General features: G+C 44.2%; 1 protein-coding gene across 2 annotated transcripts in view; it reads left to right on the top strand.

Moving 5' to 3' along the window:
- Positions 1-247: 247 nt before the first annotated feature.
- Positions 248-21799, top strand: part of TMEM120B (transmembrane protein 120B) — a 109819-nt gene continuing 88267 nt past the window's right edge. The window contains exons 1-2 of one of the 2 annotated variants that reach the window (XM_060785971.2): positions 248-567; positions 13856-21465. In XM_060785971.2, coding sequence (XP_060641954.1) covers positions 454-567; positions 13856-14422 — 681 coding nt within the window. In that variant the 5' untranslated portion in view covers positions 248-453 and the 3' untranslated portion in view covers positions 14423-21465. Of the gene's footprint in view, positions 568-13855; positions 21466-21799 lie in introns of those variants that run through there. The other variant, XM_060785968.2, reaches the window with a different exon arrangement.

The following is a 21799-nucleotide window of genomic DNA, read 5'->3' as shown; positions in this document are numbered from 1 at the left end:
TAAATAAAATCCCACATTATCTGCTTTGAACTGGGATATATGGCAGTGTGGACTCAGATAATCCGGTTCAAGGCAGATATTGTGGGATTTTCTGCCGTGATGTTCTGGGATATTGGGCTGTGTGGAAGGGCCCTGAGTGCGAGAAAGCAGGATATCAGTCAAAGTTGTTCGGGACTTCAACTCCCAGAAGCCTCGGCTGCGGTGGCCAATGAGCAGGGATCCTGGGAGCTGAAGTCCAAAAGGCCGGGACGGGCCTGGGACGGGCCTTCTTCGGTCTTGGCTCGGCCCCAGGGGGAGGCGCTGCGAGGAAGGAGAGCGCCCGGAGCCGAGCCTGACGGAGGGAAGCGGGCCTCATGGGGTGCTGAGGCGGCGGCGAGGAGAAGGAAGGAAGGGAGGAAGGAAGGGAGGAAGGAAGGAGGCAGGGAGGCGGAGGAGGAGAAGCCCACGCTCCCCATGAGCCTCAACGAGCACTCCATGCAGGCGCTGTCCTGGCGGAAGCTTTACCTCAGCCGGGCCAAGCTCAAAGCCTCCAGCCGCACCTCGGCCCTGCTCTCCGGCTTCGCCATGGTGAGCCCCCTTCTCTTCCTCCTCCCCCCCCCCCCGCTCCCACCCCTTTGGCTCTCCAGCTCGGCCTGGAGGACTCCAGGACCCTTTAGCCACTGAGAGGGTTGTTTTGGCCTTCCTCTGAGGCTGAGAGAGTGTGGCCAGCCTCAAGGTCCTCCTCTTGCTTTCCAGCTGGGCCGGAAGCAGCCCAAGTTGGGGATTCTTGATTGAAAGTGTTGCTTTGATCTTCCTCTGAGGCCGAGAGAGTGTGACCCACCTCTCCAGGTTGGGTATCCTTGATTGAAAGGGTTGCTTTGGCCTTCCCCTGAGGCTGAGAGAGAGAGTGACCCACCTCTGGGCACCCCCATTGGCTCTCCAGCTGAGCCAAAAGGACTCCAGGTTGGGTGGTCTTGATTTAAAGGGGGGTGCCTTCTGAGGCTGAGAGTGACACACCTCAGCACACTCCCTTTGGCTTTCCAGTTGAGCTTAAAGCATTCCAGGTTGGGTATTATCCATTGAGAGGGTTGTTTTGGCCTTTCTGTGAGGCTGAGAGAGTGTGACCCACCTAAAGGCACCCCTTTGGCTCTCTAGCTGGGCCTGGAGGAGCCCAGAATGGCTATTCTTGATTAAAAGGGTTGTTTTTGCCTACTTCTGAAGCTGAGAGAGTGTGACCCACTTCAGAGCACCCTCTTTGGCTTTCCAGCTGAGCCTAAAGGCCTCCAGGTTGGGTATTGTTGATTTAAAGGATTGTTTTTGCCTTCTTCTGAGGATGAGAGAGTGTGACATGCCTAAAAGCACCCCTTTGGCTCTCCAGATTGGGTATTATTGATTAAAAGGGTTGTTTAGCCCATCCTTTGAGACTGAGAGAGTGTGGTTGCCTAAAGTTATCCCCCTGGCTTTCCACCTGGGCCTGGAGGACCCCATGTTGGGTATTATTAATTGAAAGGGTTGTTTTTGCCTTCTTCTGAGGCTGACAGAGTGTGACCCACAGGGGGGCTCTCCAGCTGAGCCTAAAGGACTCCCAGTCAGATATTATTGATTGAAAGGGTTGTTTTAGCCTTCCTCGAAGGCTGAGAGAGTGTGGCCTGCCTAAAGGCATCCTTTTGGGTTTCCAGCTGGGTCTGGAGAACCTCAGGTCGGGTATTATTGATTGAAAGGGTTGTTTGAAAGCCATAAATAACACTTTCTTTCTTTCTTTCTTTCTTTCTTTCTTTCTCATGGTTGAGTGTGTGATCAAGCTAAAAGTTTTGCATGTGTCCAGAAGTCTACTCTTTATGCAAGCAAGTCTCAGGACCACGCAATATATGCCCAAGCAGTCCCAAGCGAGCCTCCTTGGCAAAAAGAACTGAGAAAAGAGCCAACCCCTCATTGAATTAATGGAAGTTATCTATTATCGAAAGAGGAAGATGTCCAAAAGTGGGGGAAGCCTGTACTGAGCTAGGAGGGATCGCAGGGTTTGGATTAAGGCAGGGGTCCTCAAACTAAGGCCCGGGGGCCGGATACGGACCTCCAAGGTCATTTACCCGGCCCTCACTCAGGGTCAACCTAAGTCTGAAACGACTTGAAAGCACATAACAACAACAACAATCCTATCTCATCAGCCAAAAGCAGGCCCACATTTCCCATTGAAATACTAATAAGTTTATATTTGTTAACATTGTTCCTCATTTTAATCATTGTATTGTTTTTAAGTGTTTATTACACTACAAATAAGATATGTGCAGGGTGCACAGGAATTCATGTTTTATTTTTCAAATTATAATCCGGCCCTCCAACAGTTTGAGGGACTGTGACCCGGCCCTCTGCTTAAAAAGTTTGTGGACCCCTGGATTAAGGCAATGACATACCTTGAAAGGACTAATCCTGGCAAATCGGGCCCTGTTTTTTTTCCCCTAGGGAAACAATTGGTGTTCTTCTTCTCTGCTTTGCAGTGTTACATTGAACTTGGGAATGTCTGCAACCCCTGAGAAGGCACAGCGTACCTATGAACCTTCATGCATGGCCCTGATCCGTGGTCGATCTCTACCACTTCTCAACTTGTGAGGCTGTGTCCCCCACGCTCACTATAAGAGCCAAGGCCTTTGGAACTTTGGTTTGCTGGACTTGGGAGGGAATAGACGGTAGCTCCAAGGGATGAAACTCATGGTCTTCCAGGCACAGACAGAAAAATTCCTTTCTGGACTGCCACTTACTAGGAGTATTAGTGGAGTAGTCCCAATAAAAGAGTGTATATCCAGGCCATGCATGGGAAAGTTAGTCCCTGGACTAGAACTGACTCTAGAGTGGTAGTCCTATATAGAAGTCATGCATGAAGACATTTTGAACTAGAGTTCTCAGCTGCCTTGAGGATCTGGAATGCAGTAGGCCAAAAATCACACCCTTCTAGCCTGGGCATGGAAATTGTACTTTTTTGGCTGTGAAATTTGGAGCATAGACACCCCCAGAAGCATGTACATATAGGCTGAACATGGAAAATTATTTGGATTTGTGCTCCCAGCTGGTTCGAAGAGTGGTAGCCCAGAACATAAATGGTCCCCAGTCAGAAGAGAGAGGGGGCTGCTAAAACATGGTTAGCACATTTGTACCTCATTTAAAGCAAGTGGTTGCTATGAAGTCAATGAGTAGGAACACCATCCTAATACTTGCAGCCCTCTCCACATATTCCCCTGACACACACTGGCATCATTGTTACAGTTATAATAATAGCCGCTTTGCATTTATATTGTCCGCTCCCTAGTTCTTCATTATATTTCATATGCCTGGTAGGCCATTTGTTTCATAGTTTAGGTGAAACTGCTTTGAATAACTGGGTGAAAGGTTGTGTCCATGGCATCACTGATACTGGGAAGGGTGTTTGAGAGTGTCTAAGTTCTAGTTGCGTAGTCCTGAATTCTGGCTGTGTGGCACAGCTTATCCCCAAGTGTGTGGGAGATGCACTCTTCTGTAGGGCAAATGCACTTTTGAACGCTCCCAGTGTTTGTCTGTTCTGTCCTGTGTTGTTAACCTCTCCATCTTAGAACAGAGCTCACCCGCATTGCCAATAAAAATATAACCTTCAGAGCAGCTGCCGCACACCCTTCTCCCTCCTCACCGTTTTCTTCTGAGCTGAGTAAAGCAGCCTCTAGGTGCGTCTGGGAAACAGGGTCTCAATTTACCCCTTCCTCACCCCCTCCGAGTGTTGTCCCCAGCAGTTTTTATTCTATTTTTTACATTTTCATTCCGCCTTTCTTCTAAGCTAAGATTCAAGGCAGCCGAGAGACATCCCAAACACAAACAGTGAAAATGTTGCAATTCATCCAATTGAATTCTAAAGTATAGAAAAGTATGGAAGTTCATTTGGAACATTTTAATCTTGTCTCATGCAACATATGGCATTGTAAGGATAAAACCTGGACAGATGGCTGAAATGAGATCCAAACAAAATAGCAATAGAAGAAGAGAACAAAAAAGTCAATTATCAAAGGTTCGGGCAATAGCTGTTTAAACAACACATAAAAGATGCATCAGGCCACTTCAACCTTTCTGGATGGGGAATTTTGCAAATGAGCCCATCAGTGAGAGGATGGGCTCATTTTTTCCTCTGTAACTTTTTCCTTCATTGTACTAGCTTTTTAACTGATTGTTTGTGGCAAATCCCACAGGTGATTTTAAGAAAGAATTTAAAAGACTTGAGTTGCATCCAATAATAATAATAATAATAATAATAATAATAATAATAATAATATACTTTATTTATATTCCACTCTATCACCCCAAGGGGACTCAGGGTGGATTACAGAACACATATGCGGCAAACATTCAGTGCTGTTATACAATTAACAGGACAGACAATACATAAACAATACATATCCTTCCCCACTGCAGTGGTAACCACTCCTAGCCAGCTGGCTCTTGGATTGCTGACTGAGGATAATGAGAGGTGTAACCCACACATCTAAGGGCTTCCAGGTTGGGAAGTGTACTCACTTACCTGGGGGAAAGTCCTCATTAACTTTAGGCTTATTTCTAAGCATTAAAAGGTATTAAAAAATCCTGTAGCAACCTAGAGGCTAAGAAGAAGACATTCCTGAAACTTTGACTAAACAAAAGTCGTTTCTAGCTTTTCAACAGAAAGGAGGAAACCATGAGAACAAAATCTGGCTACCAGTATTTAAAAATTCTAAATTCAGGAGAGTAAATAAAGAACAAATAAAGAATAAAGAATTCCAGACAAGAAACAATGAGGGCCGGCTAATCAACTCCCAACAAAGGATTCCCCCAGGCAGGAAGCAGCCAAGCTTTGAAGCTGCAAGGTTATTCAGTGCTAGTGAAGGTGATCAATTGCAACATTCACACTTGCCTCAAACAGACAAGAGTTCTTTCTCCCACCCTGGACTTTCCACATTGTATGTTATTGTTTTTGGAGGGGCGGATTTCAAAGCTTTGGATAATCAGGGTTGGGGATCACAACTTCCAGCATCTTCTCTGTAGTGTCACAAGTCAGTCTCCTACCCTCTGCCTTCTCAGGAGTCTCTTTCAGACGTCTGTTTGGACTGTCAACATCTCCTTTGGTAATTTCTGACCTTGAAATTTCTGGAAATCAATCTTTTTTTTCATCAGAACTGGGAAAGTGGGGTTTATATATATGTCTGTGGAATAATGTCCAGGGTGGGAGAAAGAACTCTTGTCTATTGGAGGCAAGTGTGAATATTGCCACTGGCCACCTTAATTAGCTTTGAATAGCCTTGTAGCTCCAAAGCCTGGCTTCTTCCTGCCTGGGGGAATCCTTTGCTGTGAGGTGTTAGTTGGCAGTGATTGTTTCCTGTCTGGAATTTCTTGGTTTTTGGTGTTGTTCTTTATTTACTGTCCTGATTCTAGAGTTTTTAAAATACTGGTAGTATTGTTCATTTTCGTGGTTTCCTCCTTTTTGTTGAAATTGTCCACATGCTTGTCCAATGGCTTCTCTGTGTAGTCTGACATGGTGGTTGTAAGAGTGGTCCAGCATTTCTGTATTCTCGAACAATATGCTGTGTCCAGGTTGGCTCATCAAGTGCTCTGCTATGGCTTAAAGCTTTAAAATCAGGAAAGTCAATAAAGAGCAATACTCAGAAAATAGGGGAATTCCAAACAGGAAACTATCAGGGCCAGTTAACACCTCCCAACAAAGGATTCCCCAGGCAGGAAGCAACCAGTCTTTGAAGGTGCAAGGTCATTCAGTGCTAATCAAGCTGGCCAGTGGCAACATTCACACCTGCCTTAACCAGTCAAGAGTCCTTTCTCCCACACTGGACTTTCCACAGACATATAAATCCCACTCGCCTAGTCTCCAACAAACCTCACAATCTCTGAGGATTCCTGCCATTGATGTGTGTGAAACAGCAGGAGAAAATGCTTCTGGAACATGGCCAGACATCCCGGAAAACTCACAGCAACCCATTTCTAGCTTGTCTCAAAGGTGCCAAAGGATTCCCCTTGGTTTTTATGCTGAAACAGACTAACATGGCTGTGCCATTGAATATGATTTCTAAGCAGATATCTTTCAGTTTGCATTTTTTTGCTATGTATGTGCATTTGCTGTACAGGCAGTCCCCAAGTTAAGAACAAACCTACTGGATCTTTTTGTTCATAAGTTGAATTTATTTATTAATCATAACAGATACATTTTAAAGTGTAACTCCAGCAAATTAATGTGTGTGTGTGTGTGTGTTTCAGCTTTGGATAACACCATGGTGTCTGTGTCCGTGTTCAGAAGATTTCATCTCACTTTCTATCCCTGTGATAATTGGATTTTGAAAATTTTGGCTTGTTCTGGAAACAAGGATTAGTGATAAAGCTTCAGTGGAGACTCCCCATGATAACTATTTCCAGGTGGATTTCCCTTCCAAGGAAAATCTCTCTCACCACCCATTGCCTCAGCCCCGTACTTAATTATGAATTGTTTGTAAGTCAGATGTTTGTAGCTCAGGGACTGTCTATACTTGCAGATGTAGTTAGGTAGACAAGCTAATAAGTATTATTATTTAAGTATTATTATTTCACATCAAAAGCATTGCATAAATTAGTATAAAACTGATAAAAATAGAATGAGCGCAGGCAGCTAAATATCTTTTGATCAAAAGCGGGCAACAGCAACAGCATTGTCTGTAGCCTCCAACAATTCTTCCTCTGTACATGAGGCAAGGCATAGTGGACAAGCATACAGATGCGGAGTTATCTGTTCTGCTCCACATTCACACAAGATGTGGGATTCTTTTAGGTAGTGCCATTTTGCCAGATTGTCTTTTGATCTGCCCACTCCACTTCTGAGTCTGTTCAGGGACTTCTAAGTTGCCCATTCTTGGTTTGCCCCTGGAAGAAGACCCTCCTGGGGGCCCATCCAGTTGGGATTTCCTAGTTTAGCTGCCCAGAGGGTTACCCTTGCTGTTTCTGGGGGATGCCAAGAGGAGTGGTAGTTCTCATAAAGTTTTTCCTTGATTTGAGTCTACTGGGAGGAGGCTGGTAGCCATGTAGTGGATGACTTTCACAGTGTTCAACCTTATTTCACATTTAGCAGCAACTTACATTTGCACATCGGGGGGGGGGGGGGGATGCCAGCTGGCTTGTAGAGTTTATCAACAGGTGTAGGTTTGAGACATCCTGTGATTATTCTGCATGTTTCATTCAATGCTATGTTCACTTGCTTTGCATGGGAAGACTTATGCCAAACAGGGCAGGCATACTCAGCAGTTGAGTAAGACTAGGGCTAATGTTCTTTTTAATTTTGGGTCTGCACCCCATGTGCTGCCAGTAAGTTTCCGCAGGATGTTATTGCGTGCAACTACTTGGTGTTCAAGCAGTGTTTCCTATATGCTAATGTTTGATCTAAGTTGACACTGATATATTTATGATGGAAACAATGTTCAAGCTCTTGATCTTCCCAAGTAACTTTCAATTTCCTGTTGGCTTCACAGTTGTGTAGGTGGAATAATAATAACAACAATAATAATAATTTTGACCAAAAAAGCACACACTTGTGTCTTGACAGGGATAGGCTTCAAGTGGTTATCTTTGAAGTAGCTGGAGAGATCTTTCAAGGCATTAGTAAGTTGGATTTCAGCTGTATTGTCGAAGGCTTTCATGGCCGGAATCACTCAGTTCTTGTGGGTTTTTTCGGGCTATATGGCCATGTTCTAGAGGCATTTCTCCTGACGTTTCGCCTGCATCTATGGCAGGCATCCTCAGAGGTAGAGGTCTGTTGGAATTAGGACAATGGGTTTATATATCTGTGGAATGGCTGGGGTGGGGCAAGGAGCTCTTCCCTGCTGCAGTTAGGTGTGAAGTTTAGCTAATCACCTTCATTAGCATTTGAAGGCCTGCCTGAACCTGGGAAAATCTGTTGCTGGGAGGTGTTAATCTGTGCCTGGTTTCTTCCTCTCTGTTGTTTAGCTGTTATAATTTTAGAGTTCTTTAATACTGGTAGCCAGATTTTGTTCATTTTCATGGTCTCTTCCTTTCTGTTGAAATTGTCCACATGCTTGTGGATTTCAATGGCTTCTCTGTGTAGTCTGACATGGTGGTTGTTTGTGTGGTCCAGCATTTCTGTGTTCTCAAATAATATGCTGTGTCCAGGCTGGTTCATCAGGTGCTCTGCTATGGCTGACTTCTCTGGTTGAAGTAGTCTGCAGTGCCTTTCATGTTCTTTGATGCGTGTCTGGGCGCTGCGTTTGGTGGTCCCTATGTAGACTTGTCCACAGCTGCATGGTATCCGGTAGACTCCTGCAGAGGTGAGAGGATCCCTCTTGTCCTTTGCTGAACGTAGCATTTGTTGGATTTTCTTGGTGGGTTTGTAGATTGTTTGTATGTTGTGTTTCCTCATCAGCTTCCCTATGCGGTCAGTGGTTCCCTTGATGTATGGCAGGAACACTTTTCCTCTGGGTGGATCTTCATCTTGACTCTTGTGGCTTGTTCTTGGTCTTGCATATTATTTGAGAACACAGAAATGCTGGACCACACAAACAACCACCATGTCAGACTACACAGAGAAGCCATTGAAATCCACAAGCATGTGGACAATTTCAACAGAAAGGAAGAGACCATGAAAATGAACAAAATCTGGCTACCAGTATTAAAGAACTCTAAAATTATAACAGCTAAACAACAGAGAGGAAGAAACCAGGCACAGATTAACACCTCCCAGCAACAGATTTTCCCAGGTTCAGGCAGGCCTTCAAATGCTAATGAAGGTGATTAGCTAAACTTCACACCTAACTGCAGCAGGGAAGAGCTCCTTGCCCCACCCCAGCCATTCCACAGATATATAAACCCATTGTCCTAATTCCAACAGACCTCTACCTCTGAGGATGCCTGCCATAGATGCAGGCGAAACGTCAGGAGAAATGCCTCTAGAACATGGCCATATAGCCCGAAAAAACCCACAAGAACTGGATTTCAGCTGTTTAAAAGTCTAATAAGTGAAGGACAAGTAGCTTTTCTGGACTGCTTGTATAGAAATAAATCCCATTCAGCTGGGGACCTGGTGTGGTGTAGTGGCTCAAAGCACAAGCTGTTCAAATCTCACTGCCGCCACAAGTGACTGAGCTTTCTCCCTCTCAGCCTCCCATCTGTAGCATTGTGCGTAATGAATAGAGCAGCCCATCTTGCAGTGTTGTTGTACAGGTGGCTAAGATCAGGAATTTAAAATCAACCCAGGGCAAAATGTATAGTTAGGAAATCCCCTTCCCTTGGAAGTCCAATTGGCACCAAGTATGGCATCATTCCTGTGCCAAACCAAAACATTGCTTTTTATTAAAACCTCGAAAGGTCTAATTCATGTGCACATGTCCTGCGTTTGGCATTGTTTTAAAGTCTCTTCATTGGTTTTAAATTGTGTGGTTTTGACTGGTAAATTATGTACCCTATTTTTAATCTTTTGCATTGATTTGGTTGCAAGCTGGCCTGAGATCTTCCTCTGAAGGGTGCGTTTTAAAAACTCATACATAATTGCCTTGAGTGTTTGCAAAGCTTTCTGTGCCAGAGGTTCAGAGGGAAAAATGTGGCTTCTCTGGTGCTTGTCTCTCTTTCTCTCTTCCCATACAAGCTGCCTTCAGTCATAAAAAGCTTGCTTTACAGAGGCAGCTTCTGCTTTTCATGTTCTCAATCTTAAAGGGTTGTTCTCAAACTACAGTGCTCTTGTGACAGGAGAAAAGCGGATGCTGTTTCAAAATACTGCCTCTTCCGCATGGCAGCTGGCCGATTTGCTGCTCTCAATGGCTAAAAACAGGTTGGGGCTCTTCAGGGGAGGTGACATCTGCTTGAGTGACAGGAGACTGGTGTTCCAGTTGGGGCTGCAGGGCAGCACGTGACCCCTCCTTCCCAGTGAAACGCTTTAATTTTGCAGCTGCGCCCATTAAAAAAAGCCCCTTGGCGCATATATTGTATGTGGGCTGTTACCAAGGAGTGTGCTTTTAAGGACATGCAGGTGGAACCAGTAAAAGAGCCGTGTGGATTGAGTCTGGGTTAGTGCCTGGGTTTGTACCCTTGTCGAAGCAGTGCTTTTGCTGGCAGATCAGATTAGTTTGGTGCAAATGCAGTTGCAGCCAGGGTTACTTGGGGCCAGGCCTGTAAAAACCACCTGGAAAACTCCAAAAAGAACACACCCTCCCACCCTCCACCCCCCCACCCCACCCCACCCCACCCCCCCACATACACATAGTGAAATTACACTGACAAGAAAATATGGTTCCTCTGTCTTTCACGTAGTGTGTCAGAAAATTGGTTCTCTCCTAGCTGACACTGGGTTCAGTGGGCCAAAGTGCTCAAGTTGTTTCCAAAGCACACAAACCATCACCCTACCCCTGATGAAAGAAAAAAAGATGTATTTTCTGAACTGGGATGGGAACTTGCATCATGGGGAGCTTTTTTGTCTCTCTTGGCTTTGTTTTGTTTCCAGGGCCTCCCCTTTCTTTTCTTCTGACTGGCAGCCTCAGCTCTCTGAGGTTTCAGACAAAGGTCTTTTTCCATCACCTGCTTCCTAATCCTTTTCGAACTGGACAGACCAAAACCAAACCTGGGATTTTTTTGGTGTGAAAAGCCTACCAATAGAGCTTTGGCTGCCCTCTGCGTAGGTTTGAAATCAGTTGGCAAAGACTTCATTTCCCTACCTACAGCCAAAGCTTGTGATCTTACGAAAGGCGCCGATGACTCCTTCATGTCCTGAGGAATGCCAGGTTCCTTCTGTGGGCCAATCTGCTTTTCACAATTACAGGATACTCAGGTCAGAAGGCCCAAGCCAGGCTCCAGGTATGTGGAACTACAACTCCCATAGTTCCACAGACATCTAGAGGACAACAGACTGTTTAGTTGTAGTGTGATGGAGAATATTCCCTGTTGTGCCCATCAAGGGGACTAATGTCAGGATACTAGTGTTTCCACCATTATCTGAAGAACTAGCCAGGGTGGGGATGTCTAGGTGTTTTCCTGGTGATTCATTTTGTTTTCAAAGGAAGCACACTTCCTAGTTAATCTGGCGGGGGGGGGGGGGGAGCCCAACCATTCATATATTTTTAAATTGTACCATTGTTTTCTTGTTGGCTTACAAGGAACAACATTATAGTGAGAGAACTAGAAGAATTTCACTGTGAAACTGGGAAAGGTAGAAAAAAAATGCATCATCAACTATTTTGCTTTTTGTTATCTAAGTTTTTCTTGGCAAAATCATTGGATTGCTGTGAGTTTTCTGAGCTGTCTGGCCATGTTCCAGAAGCATTATCTCCTGACGTTTCTCTCACATGTATGGCAGACATCCTCAGAGGTTGTGAAGTCTGTTGGAAACTAGGCAAGTGGAGTTTATAGAACTCTTGTCTGCTTGAGACAACTGTGAATGTTGTCATTGGCCACCTTGATTGGCTTTGCATTTGCATTTGCTTTGTTATAGTAAATGTGTGCATGTGCCTTTAGGTTACCTGTCAATTTATGGCAACTCCATGAAGTTCTCATAATTTAGGCAAAGCATAGTTAGAGGTGGTGTTGCTGGATGGTGTCCTAATAAAGGGTTGCCCACCTGTTAGTGAAATCAACTTTGGCTGGTTTGAAGTCATTTACTGCTCCCAACTCAAATCTGCATCCAAACAAAACCTTTGACTGAAGCATTGTCAAGCAGTAATGTGTGCTTATAGGCCAAGACAGGTAGCTATTAGCTCTTGCATACTAACTTGAGGTGTTAAGGACCTGGATCTATGCCTATTTGCTCATTGTTTTCGAATTGCAAATGTGTGTAGGCACCTCTGTCAATGGATGCCGCTCCTTCAATGTCACAATCTGCTTGTTTCCTGTTCTGGGAGGTTCCAATTTCTTCCGTTCTTTCTTCCCGGCAGCCCATTATTGTTACTAGTGGGAAACATTTTTTCTGTTTTGTTTCCTGGTGGGTACAATTTTATTACATGCGTCACAACTGACCCCCCCCCCCCCCAAGCAAGTGCTGGCTTTTGTCCAAGGCGCAGGCCAACACCTCCCTGAGAGCATTCCTAGAGACGTTTCCCTTCTCTCTCCCCCCCCCCCCCTTTGCAGGAACAACAACAGGGGGGAATTGTATAATACTGTATTGTCCTGCAAGGAAGTGAGCTGGATTGGTAGTTTTTTCTCCCGTTAGGGAGAAAGTTGTTTGCTGTTTAACCTCTGGTTATTAATAGAGCATGGAAAGTAAACTTTTGGGGTGGCTGCAGCCTCCAGAATCTTCCAGCTAGCGAAAACCTTTCTGGGAGTTGTGCAGGACAAAATTACCTTTTCCACACTTTGGTTATTTGCATGGTTTTGGATGACCGAACGATCTATGCTGGTGTTCTTTTGTGTAAGAGGATGCCGGCTCTGACTCCCCGCTGCCACGTTCCTCCTCTGAGAAATCTGTGGAGCATTATAAAGTAACCAGATGCCATTCATGGAATCACAGCAGGGTAGACTTCAAAAGGATTTTGGAAGTCATGCAGACATAAGGATTGCATCATAAAGAGAGCCAGCATGATGGATCTGGGTGCCTTTACAAATCAAATGCCATGTTCAGAGCTTGAAAAGTTGGGGGTTTAAAAGTAATGTGTTCATGTTACTTCAGGATAGTGTCAGGAAATAAATTTGTAGTTCCTGCTCCTTGCAGTTGTTCAGAAATAAACACATTGTTGTGCTTGTTGTTTTGCCTGTTACTTTGCGTTGCTTGAAAGAAAACTTTTAGGATTGACCCGTTCTGGTGGCAGATTCTCCTGCTTGAGGATGAGGGTGATATGCATTTATATTTAACCTTTTTCCCAAGGTAGCTTACAATAATTAAAACATAGTTGACATTCACAACATCATTGTTATATTTCTTATATTAGAGTATTTTACTTATACCATGTATATAAGCTTTGTCTGTGATCAATATTTGCTTTCTGTGCCAAGGAACTGTAGACATTTATCTTATTTTCATAACTTACCTAATTAATTTTGGTGTCATTATTGTTCCTGTCCTTTATGAGGAAGGACATGGATCTGTTAGGGAAAGAGGAGTGCACCACAAACACATGGTGAAAACTGGCAATTTTTCCGGCTTCCGGGATTTTAAGAGGAATTATCCACCATTCATTCAAGTGTATGCATGACATACACAAGCATAGGTTGGGCACAAATGCATCATTACTTATTTGGACCACAGTGAATAGACCTAACCAACAGATGGTGGCAGGAGTGGAGTACCAAGTGAAGAACTCTTGCAGATACACAATAACAATATTAATCTTTTTGTGAATTGTATCTAAGAACACAAGACCTTTGCTGAACCAGCTTGGCAAAGCCTTCAAGTCCTAACTTCTTTTTTCATTGTACATCTGCTTCTGGTTCACACAGTTAGGGCACAAAATGTTTTGCCTTTTCCCCTGTTGTTTGTCCCTGGCAGCTGATGATTGGAAGGTAGACTGCCTTAGAACATGGAGCTTTCTTTTAGCATGATTGAGCTTGGTTTCTGTTGTATTAGACTGAGACATAGAAGATCCAGGTTCAGGTCCTTTTGCTCAGCCATGAAACTCAGAGGAAATGGTTCAAGGTTACAATCTCAGCCTGATCTACCTCTCAAGGTTATTGTGAGGCTCAAGTGCTTTGATTGTGTGTTCCTGTATGGCAGGGGCATGGACTGGATAACCTTTGTGGTCTCTTCCAAGTCAGTGACTCTAAGTAGGCTAAAGGAAGACAGCCAATGAGCCTTGCCTCATTGGAGGAAAAGTAGGAAATAAACTTAATAAATAAACAAAATATGTCTGATTGATTTTCTGTCCTGCAAATTTCATTTTAAACAATGCTCCTCCCTCTCCTCCCACTCCCCATCCCTTTCCAGGTGGCTATGGTGGAAGTCCAGCTGGATGCCGACCATGACTACCCACCTGGGCTGCTGATAGCGTTCAGCGCCTGCACCACTGTGCTGGTGGCCGTCCATCTCTTTGCCCTCATGATCAGCACTTGCATCCTCCCCAACATTGAGGCCGTGAGCAATGTGCACAACCTAAATTCGGTGAAGGAGTCTCCCCACGAGCGCATGCACCGGCACATCGAGCTGGCCTGGGCCTTCTCCACCGTCATTGGGACTCTGCTTTTCCTAGCAGAGGTGGTCCTGCTCTGCTGGGTGAAGTTCCACCCACTGAAGAAGAAGACAGGTGATGGCAGCCGGGCTAGCAACTCTACCATCACAGCCGGTGAGGCAGCGGCCATTACTTCCACCACCATCATGGTTCCCTTCGGGTTGATTTTCATTGTATTTGCGGTTCACTTCTACCGGTCACTGGTGACGCACAAGACGGACCGCCAGTTCCAAGAACTGAACGAACTCGCCGAGTTTGCGCGCCTGCAAGATCAGCTGGACCACAGAGGCGACACCTTGCCGCCTCCAGGCAGCCATTTTGCATAACTCAAACAAAAAAAAACTATGCCAAGAATTCTTTTTTTAAAGCAAGTACAAAGTGCAAAAGTTTCTACTGTGTTCTCTTGACTCCCTTGTGCATGAATTTGGCTGGACTGTGGCATTCTGTTTGGAAAGAGAGATTAGTAGTACTGTACCCTAAGCTTTTAGTGCTGTTAAAAATACAGTGATCTGTTCAAGTAACGGTTTAGAGGTCTGAGACGGCACAAATACCAGAGGGGGAAATGTGCCATGTTGCCCTCAGACCCTTTGTCTTCCCAGTTATCACGAAGGTTGTTGTCTTTGAAAAGGTGATTCCTTGGGGCAGGGGACTGAAAAATGCTTTCTGAGTGGAATAGGATGAAAAGGAAGTTAGAGCCTTAGATTGTTTAACAAGAAGGCATTTTTGCGTGTCAGATTTATGGTCCACAACCTGAACACAAATGAAGGTCTCCAGGGGCTAAAACCCCAACACAGCAGGAGTAAGAGTCAAATATTGAGCTACATGTATATCAGGGAAGCACCAATCACCTCTTAGCAAATCACTTCAACTTCCAAGATCTTTGCCTTTAAAAAAAAAGAATGGTAGGCTATGTTTCTAGTCCTTATGGATGCAAAAGTATGTTTTTAAGCACACAACAGATTTCTAGACTGACGGATGATAACCCTCTCATGCTCCCAAATCATTCCCATACTTGACAGAAGAGGAATTGCATGGTGCCAAATAAGACACTCTGAACAAATTGGCTTTTAGTTGCAAGAGTTATGCAGAATTGGGCTTTAGTGCTGGCAGACTCTGGATTATTCCTTGCACGTTTTTGGAATGTTTCTGTTCAGGCAAAAGAATAATGTTAGAGAAAGAGAAGTGCAGAGAGGAAAAAAGACATACAAAAGACACTTGACAGTAAAAGGCTGCACTCCTGAACAACCTGGCCTAAGGGTAAGGCCCATTGAACACAGTGGGATTTACCTTTAAGTAAATATGCATGGGGTGGGGACATATGGAAAATAGAGGTTATTTTTCTCTGTTGGGATGGGGAGTACAATCCAGCAAGGATGTTGTTCTCAGGTCACAAAGCTAAGAAAATGTAATACTTTGGATTACAAAATCTCAGTTCAATATAGTCTATGCCTTTGGTGGCTGGAGATTTTGGGAGCCCAGAAAGTAAATTTTCCAAACTGTCATCAGCTTGTAAGAACCCCGATGGTGCAATGGGTTAAACCCTTGTGCTAGCAGGACAGAATACTGACAGGTCGGAGGTTCAAATTCAAGGAGAGCGTGGATGAGCTCCCTCTGTCAGCTCCAGCTCCCCATGCGGGGGCATGAGAGAAGCCTCCCACAAGGGTGGTAAAACATCAAAACATCAGAGCGTCCCCCAGGCAGTGTCCTTTCAGGCAGCCAATTCTCTCACACCAGAAGCAACTTGCAGTTTCTCAAGTCACTCCTGACATGAAAAAAGCCCAGGAGAGGCTTCATAAAGATGAGTGAGGCTCACCTCTGGGCTGGATGGCATACAAACATTGAGGCCAGATGGAAGAAATGTGGCCCAGATGTTGTAGCTGTTAAGTTTACCGCTTAAATAACAAAATGCAGACTTTGCAGAGAAGAAGCCATGGGTGAGAAGGTTTCTGTTTACCCTTCATGTTGTTTGCTGCGATTTGAGGCCTGAATTGTGATTGTACAAATCACAGAGTCCTGATGTACATTAAGGGCTTCCTTTTGCACCGTTTTGTGGGAGTTTGTTTTCCAGCTGTCACAGTTTGAAGCTAGCTTTGAACTGCATTGAGTGGTCAGTCTGGATGGGGCCTCAGAGAAATACCCCCATGTTTTTTCTCCAGACCTTTATGTCTCTACCTGGTGATTGGAGGGAAATTGATTCCTCAGTGCAGTCAAGTCTCTTTCTGGCATGGAAAATCTTTCTTCTTTGGTGGTAGAACCCGTTTTGGTTTTCAGAGGAAACCATAGGGCCTAGTGAGCCAAGGGTTTGATTTGCAGTGTTTTATATGTGCAAACAAGTGCCAGATTTCACTTCATCCCCAATGAACCATGAACACAGCTCTCCTGGGAACCCTTTGGGATTTGGGTCAAAGAAATAGAATAATGGTTTGAAGAGCAGCATAATGTCAGCTCAGTTCATTGGGCTTCAGGGGGGAGAAGATTTTTCCTGGTCTGCTTGAGCCTTTTAACTGAGATTGAGCCTGGGGCTGTCTGCAGGCAAATGGTGTGCTCCACTACTGAGTTAGGAGTCTTCCTTAGCATCTGGAACTTGCGTGTGCCTCTGAACCAGAGGGAGGATAGGTGGCAGGACAATTGTCATTGGCAATCGTTTTTAATCTGTTCTTCTTTTGGCTTTATCACCTCAGATAGACAGGGAAGTGTAGGAAAGGAAACTGTGAAAAAAGACTCCCATGGATTTATTTAACGCCCGCAGGCCCCAAGAAATCACCAGAGAGTACAGGGCAGGCTGCTGGTTGATGCTAACTGGGGCAAGTTCTTGAAACCTTTCTGTTGACATAGGGCCCCTTATTTTCTCAAAGGTAGGTATAGCAAGGGGAAGTTGTAATTTTGGACCACAGCTCCCATGCTGGCTGGGGGATTGTGGGAGTTGTATTCTAAAGTGCAATTTTCCCAAAATGATTTTGCCCTACCAAATTATGTCAACATTGGGCTGGATTTAGTGAGATTTGCACTTTTGCAGTGAAGGTTGGGTGAAATGACTACTGGAATATCTGGGGATCATTTGCTTCCTTTTTTCTGGGAGGGTTAAAAGGTGGTATATATAGGTCTGGAACTGAGCATTTTCTCACTGGGTTCCACTTTTGCTTTTGGGTTCTCCACCCTTAGTATCTTAGGAATATGGTTATGTCTTGGCTTTGTTTCTCTTCTCCTGGTCCCTAAATTGTAGAAGCCCAATGGGAACAGTGGTAGTTTCAATAGGAAAGGTGTGTTGACTATCTACCAAAACAGCAGGCCCTGTTTTTAAAGGTCAGTTGACTAGCCTTCATTTAGGGAATGGAAAGATATAGCGTCCTTCCACACATCCATATAACCCAGAAAATCCCACAATATTTGCTTTGAACTGGATTATCTGGGAGCCCTTCCAGACAGGCCCTATATCCCAGGATCTGACCCCAGGTTTTCTGCTATAAGTCTGCACTGCCAGACTGGGATAAACAAAAAAACCTGGGATCAGATCCTGGGGTATAGGGCCTGTCTAGAAGGGCGCTGAGTCCACACTGCCTTATATTCCAGTTCAAAGCAGATGTGTGGTTTTATTCAGCTATGTGGAAGGGGCCATAGACAGCTTGTGCAGCAGTTTGCTCCTGGAGCCTTTTCACACCATGCAGTTGTAATGCTATGATCCCACTTTAGTTGCCATGGCTGTGTCCATCAAGAATCCTGGGGTTTGTAGTTTGGGGAAGCACTCACTGAGAATTCTAAACTGAAGGCCACCCTACAGCATTCACTGAGCTCCAGAAGTAAATGCAGAATAAAAAAATAAGAAAACAATTCTCAGATTTTTTTAAAAAAATAAACCTCTTCTTCTTCTAGCCAAAGTGGCCATTATTTTATAAATAGCCCCCCCCCCCCCCAAAGTGTGTGTGTATGTGTATATATAAGTACATACTGAATAAAGCAGATGCTATTACTGGAATACTTAAGCTACTACCTGTGTTTTGAGGTCTTGGTCCTTAGAAGCAACCTTCCATTTTTGCTTGGAAGATATATTTGGGATCTTTAAGACCGTTCAACATTTGGAATTGGTAAATATTTGCCTTTGATGCACTGAAGACTTTTATCTGTAGAAATATTTATGAAAACGTATTGGAATGTGTTTTCTGCTCTTTGTTTGTTCGAAGCAATCTTTGCTGCTTTGCTTTTGTTTTGTTTTTGTTTCGGAGGTGAGTTCCTTCTAGTGCCAAGGTATTTGTGGCCTTTGCAATTCTTTCTTGGGCAGCGTTCCCAGAGGTTGCAATTGAAAGCTGGAAGCACTGGCTGTTTTTGAATTGGAGAGTTATTTCAGGAAGTGTGCGTGTTTGTACCTGCGCGCTTACTGGAATATTTTGGAAGAAAGCATTGTGTTCTCCGAGGGCATCTTGCTTGCCTTTGCAGAGTGGAAATAAATGTCCTCCCTTCCCTATTTCCCTTCCCATGCACTTTTCTGAAACAAAAATCAACAGTTTTTATGCCTTAAAGAAAAGGAGATTTTTGCCATTGTCGTGAAAGACAATTTTGGGGAAAATATGAAAAATGAGGTCCAATTCATTTACAGGTCTATACCAGCCTATTTCAGAGGGTTAATACCAGAAAAAGGGGCCACGGTAGCGCAGCGAGTTAAACCGCTAAGCTGCAGAATTTGCTGACCGGAAGGTTGGCAGTTTGAATCTGCAGGAAAAGGTGAGCTCCCATTGTTAGCCCCAGCTTCTGCCAACCTAGCAGTTCGAAAACATGCAAATGTGAGTAGATCAATACGTACCACTTCTGCGGGAAGGTAACGGCATTCCATACAGTCATGCCAACCACATGACCTAGGAGGCACCTACGGACAACACCGGCTCTTTGGCTTAGGAATGGAGATGAGCACCACCCCCCAGAGTTGGACTCAACTAGACTTAATGTCAAGGGGAGATCTTTACTTTAATATCAGAAAATTTGGTACTGGAAGCAAAAAAATAACATGGAAAAAATAGGGCTTGTTTCCCAGACCACAAAAAGAACAGTTCGATACATTTTGGTATTTTTTAAAAAAATCGAACTTTATGCACTTGTGCAATGAAACCTCCACACCGTGGAAGCTTTGCATAAGTAAAGAAGAGCATTTTGAACCTTGTAGTAAGCGCTTGAAGTCTTCCAAAATGCATTCCAGGCTGACTTGTCTTCCATGAGCCTCTAGTTTTCCTTTTCCTTTCAATTTTGGAGACCAGACCTTTAAAGCTATGCCTTTTTTTAAAATGTGGGGCTATTTCTTTGCCCTCCCCTGTTCTCTCTGTTGTGCAGGACATGAAATCCAGTAGGTTTGGCTAGAGCAGAATCCCACTATTTCTCAACTTAAGCTGTCTTTATTGCATTATTTACTGAAGGTGAGCCAAAGGTTTGTGTTTCTCCATTTACCCTTCACCATCCTCCCAATGCCAATGCTGCCAAAAAGAACTTTCAGCCTGACAGAGGATGAGGAAGGGGAAAGGGAGCTAAGTAAGTGTTTCATTCTTTGCGGCTTTGTTAACTGAGGCATGCTGGCATTAGGATACTTTCATTTGTGATAACTGAAGTTTAAAAAAAACCATGCAAGACTTTCAAGATCTTTGTGTTTCTTCATCAGGCATGATGTTTTAAAAAGTGGGGATGAAGGCATCAAGTCTGTCCAGTCAAAGATGCAATGATGGCGAACAGGGTATGGGTATTCAAATTTGCCTTTCCCTGCGATTCCATGTTCTGCCTGGGAGTGTTCTTGAGGCCTTCTGGGGAAAAGAAACCAGGAGTGGTTGCTGTTCTCTCGGTTTTACTGTAGGCGAAACACAGCGGTTCCTTCGTCGGAGGCGAGGTCTATCTTTGTAAGAGATTATGTTTCCCTGCCCAAGGCTAGAAATATCCCTGAAATGGCTAGCTGTTGCAATAACTGGTATGTTTTAGATACTCAGGTAGGAAGGAGCTGTACTTCAGTGGCAAGACATCCCACTTCCATCCTCCATTTGCCGTTTGAGCATACCACTAAAGATCCAGGAATGGAAGCTGGGATATTCTACATGCAAAGGTGCTAAATTATGGTCCCTTCCCATCAATGTGTCTTCTCCTGTTGAGACTTGACCCATCTTGGTAGGAAGAGTGACCTTTGCCTGCGCATTTCAGTTTGTGGAAACATCATAGACGTTAATGGAGGTGAATCATGACTGTGTCCACTCTACATGAGTAATGACCCCTTTTGTGCCATATGACACTCGCAAGAGTCCCAGCTTTGCTCCACAGGCAGCCCTGATATTGGAGAATCTGAGTTTCAGAGAGTAGAGGTGTGCTGGCTTGAAGACATACAGTCATGTTCCCACAAGTACTAACTGCACCCCATTCCTTGGTCAAGTATATACACAATGGCTGTTCTTCCAGTGTCTTCTCGGTATTGCTCTAGCAATAATGCCCAGGCTGTTGAGCAACCTAATCTGATTCCTATCTCTGACTCCAGAAGAGTAGCAAATGCAATAAGAGGGGGAGCATTGTCTGCCCCAAGAAGCTCAAAATGTCCTTTTCCCTTGCTGGACTGGGGGTGGGAGGAGCGGGAGACAACAAGAAAACCAGAGTGGGTATAACTAATGGTCATGTTGCTTGGATGGGAGTTGTAGTCCAAGGCATCTGGAAGAGATCGAATTGGGAGAGCTGTATGACAGCTTTCTAGAGATGGGGTTTTTTTTTAGTCCGAACCCTCCTCCCAGCCCCCTTGGATTATGCACTTTTTACAAGCTCAAAACAACAGAAGTTTTTTATATTTTATATATACGCTTTCTGGGGACATCTGAATGTAAAGCTACCTTTTTTGGTAACATGAATTTTCAGAAGCTGTCCAGTTGATAACACTGCAAATACAACTGACCAATCAAGTTGCATCACAACGTGAATTGGATTCTACATCATTTTATTTGGAAGGCAACTATAACGGTGCCCTTTTAGTAGTAAGTTATTCACAGGCATCCTTTGAAATGGGTGCATGCTGACATACATAATGGGAGAGTAATGCATGATCCTTTTTACAAACACGATAGTTCTGCCAAAGCTTTTTTATTTTCTCTTCCAAGTTTAAGTGGGATTGTGTTGGTAATTCCTCTCTGTGCCCAGGGGAAAAAACTGTTTCTGCTATATCCTGGAAGGACTGAGTGGGGAAGTGTCGGAAATAACCCAACGTGGTTCTGTTTTGCACGGTCTGGTTTGGGTTGTGTGCGTATGTGTGTGTGTGTTTTTTTAAAATCACATTTCTCTTGACGACTTTGTACCTACTCTTGTTTGAAAATAATGGCTCAGATGACTAAAAATGAAACTAGAAAATAAAAATTATTTTTCCAGTTTACTCTGTCCATGGTTTGGGTTCTTCAGAAATGATGTTTCTTTCTTCTTAGGTTCCAGGAAACTGATTTGTCTTGTTGGGATTTGGTTTTTTGGGTTGCATTTTGGTTTGCTAACAATGAGCCTGTTGCAGATCAACAAAGAAGGACAAACCTTTCTGATTACTTCCATGCATTCACAGGAGGAGGGGAATCTCTGATTATGGGGTCAAATCTGGTCCCAATCCATTTGTCTGGGATTTCCCAGATAACCACCTGTTGCAACCCAGGCCTGGGAACACCTCTGACAACAGCACCACACAAAAATCAAGAATATAAGCAAACAGTTTATTGTAGAAA

The sequence above is a fragment of the Anolis sagrei genome, chromosome X, assembly GCF_037176765.1.
Source record: "Anolis sagrei isolate rAnoSag1 chromosome X, rAnoSag1.mat, whole genome shotgun sequence".
Classification (NCBI taxonomy): domain Eukaryota; kingdom Metazoa; phylum Chordata; class Lepidosauria; order Squamata; family Dactyloidae; genus Anolis; species Anolis sagrei.
Note: the sequence above shows the minus strand (reverse complement) of the source record. Positions and strands in the feature narration are given on the sequence as shown.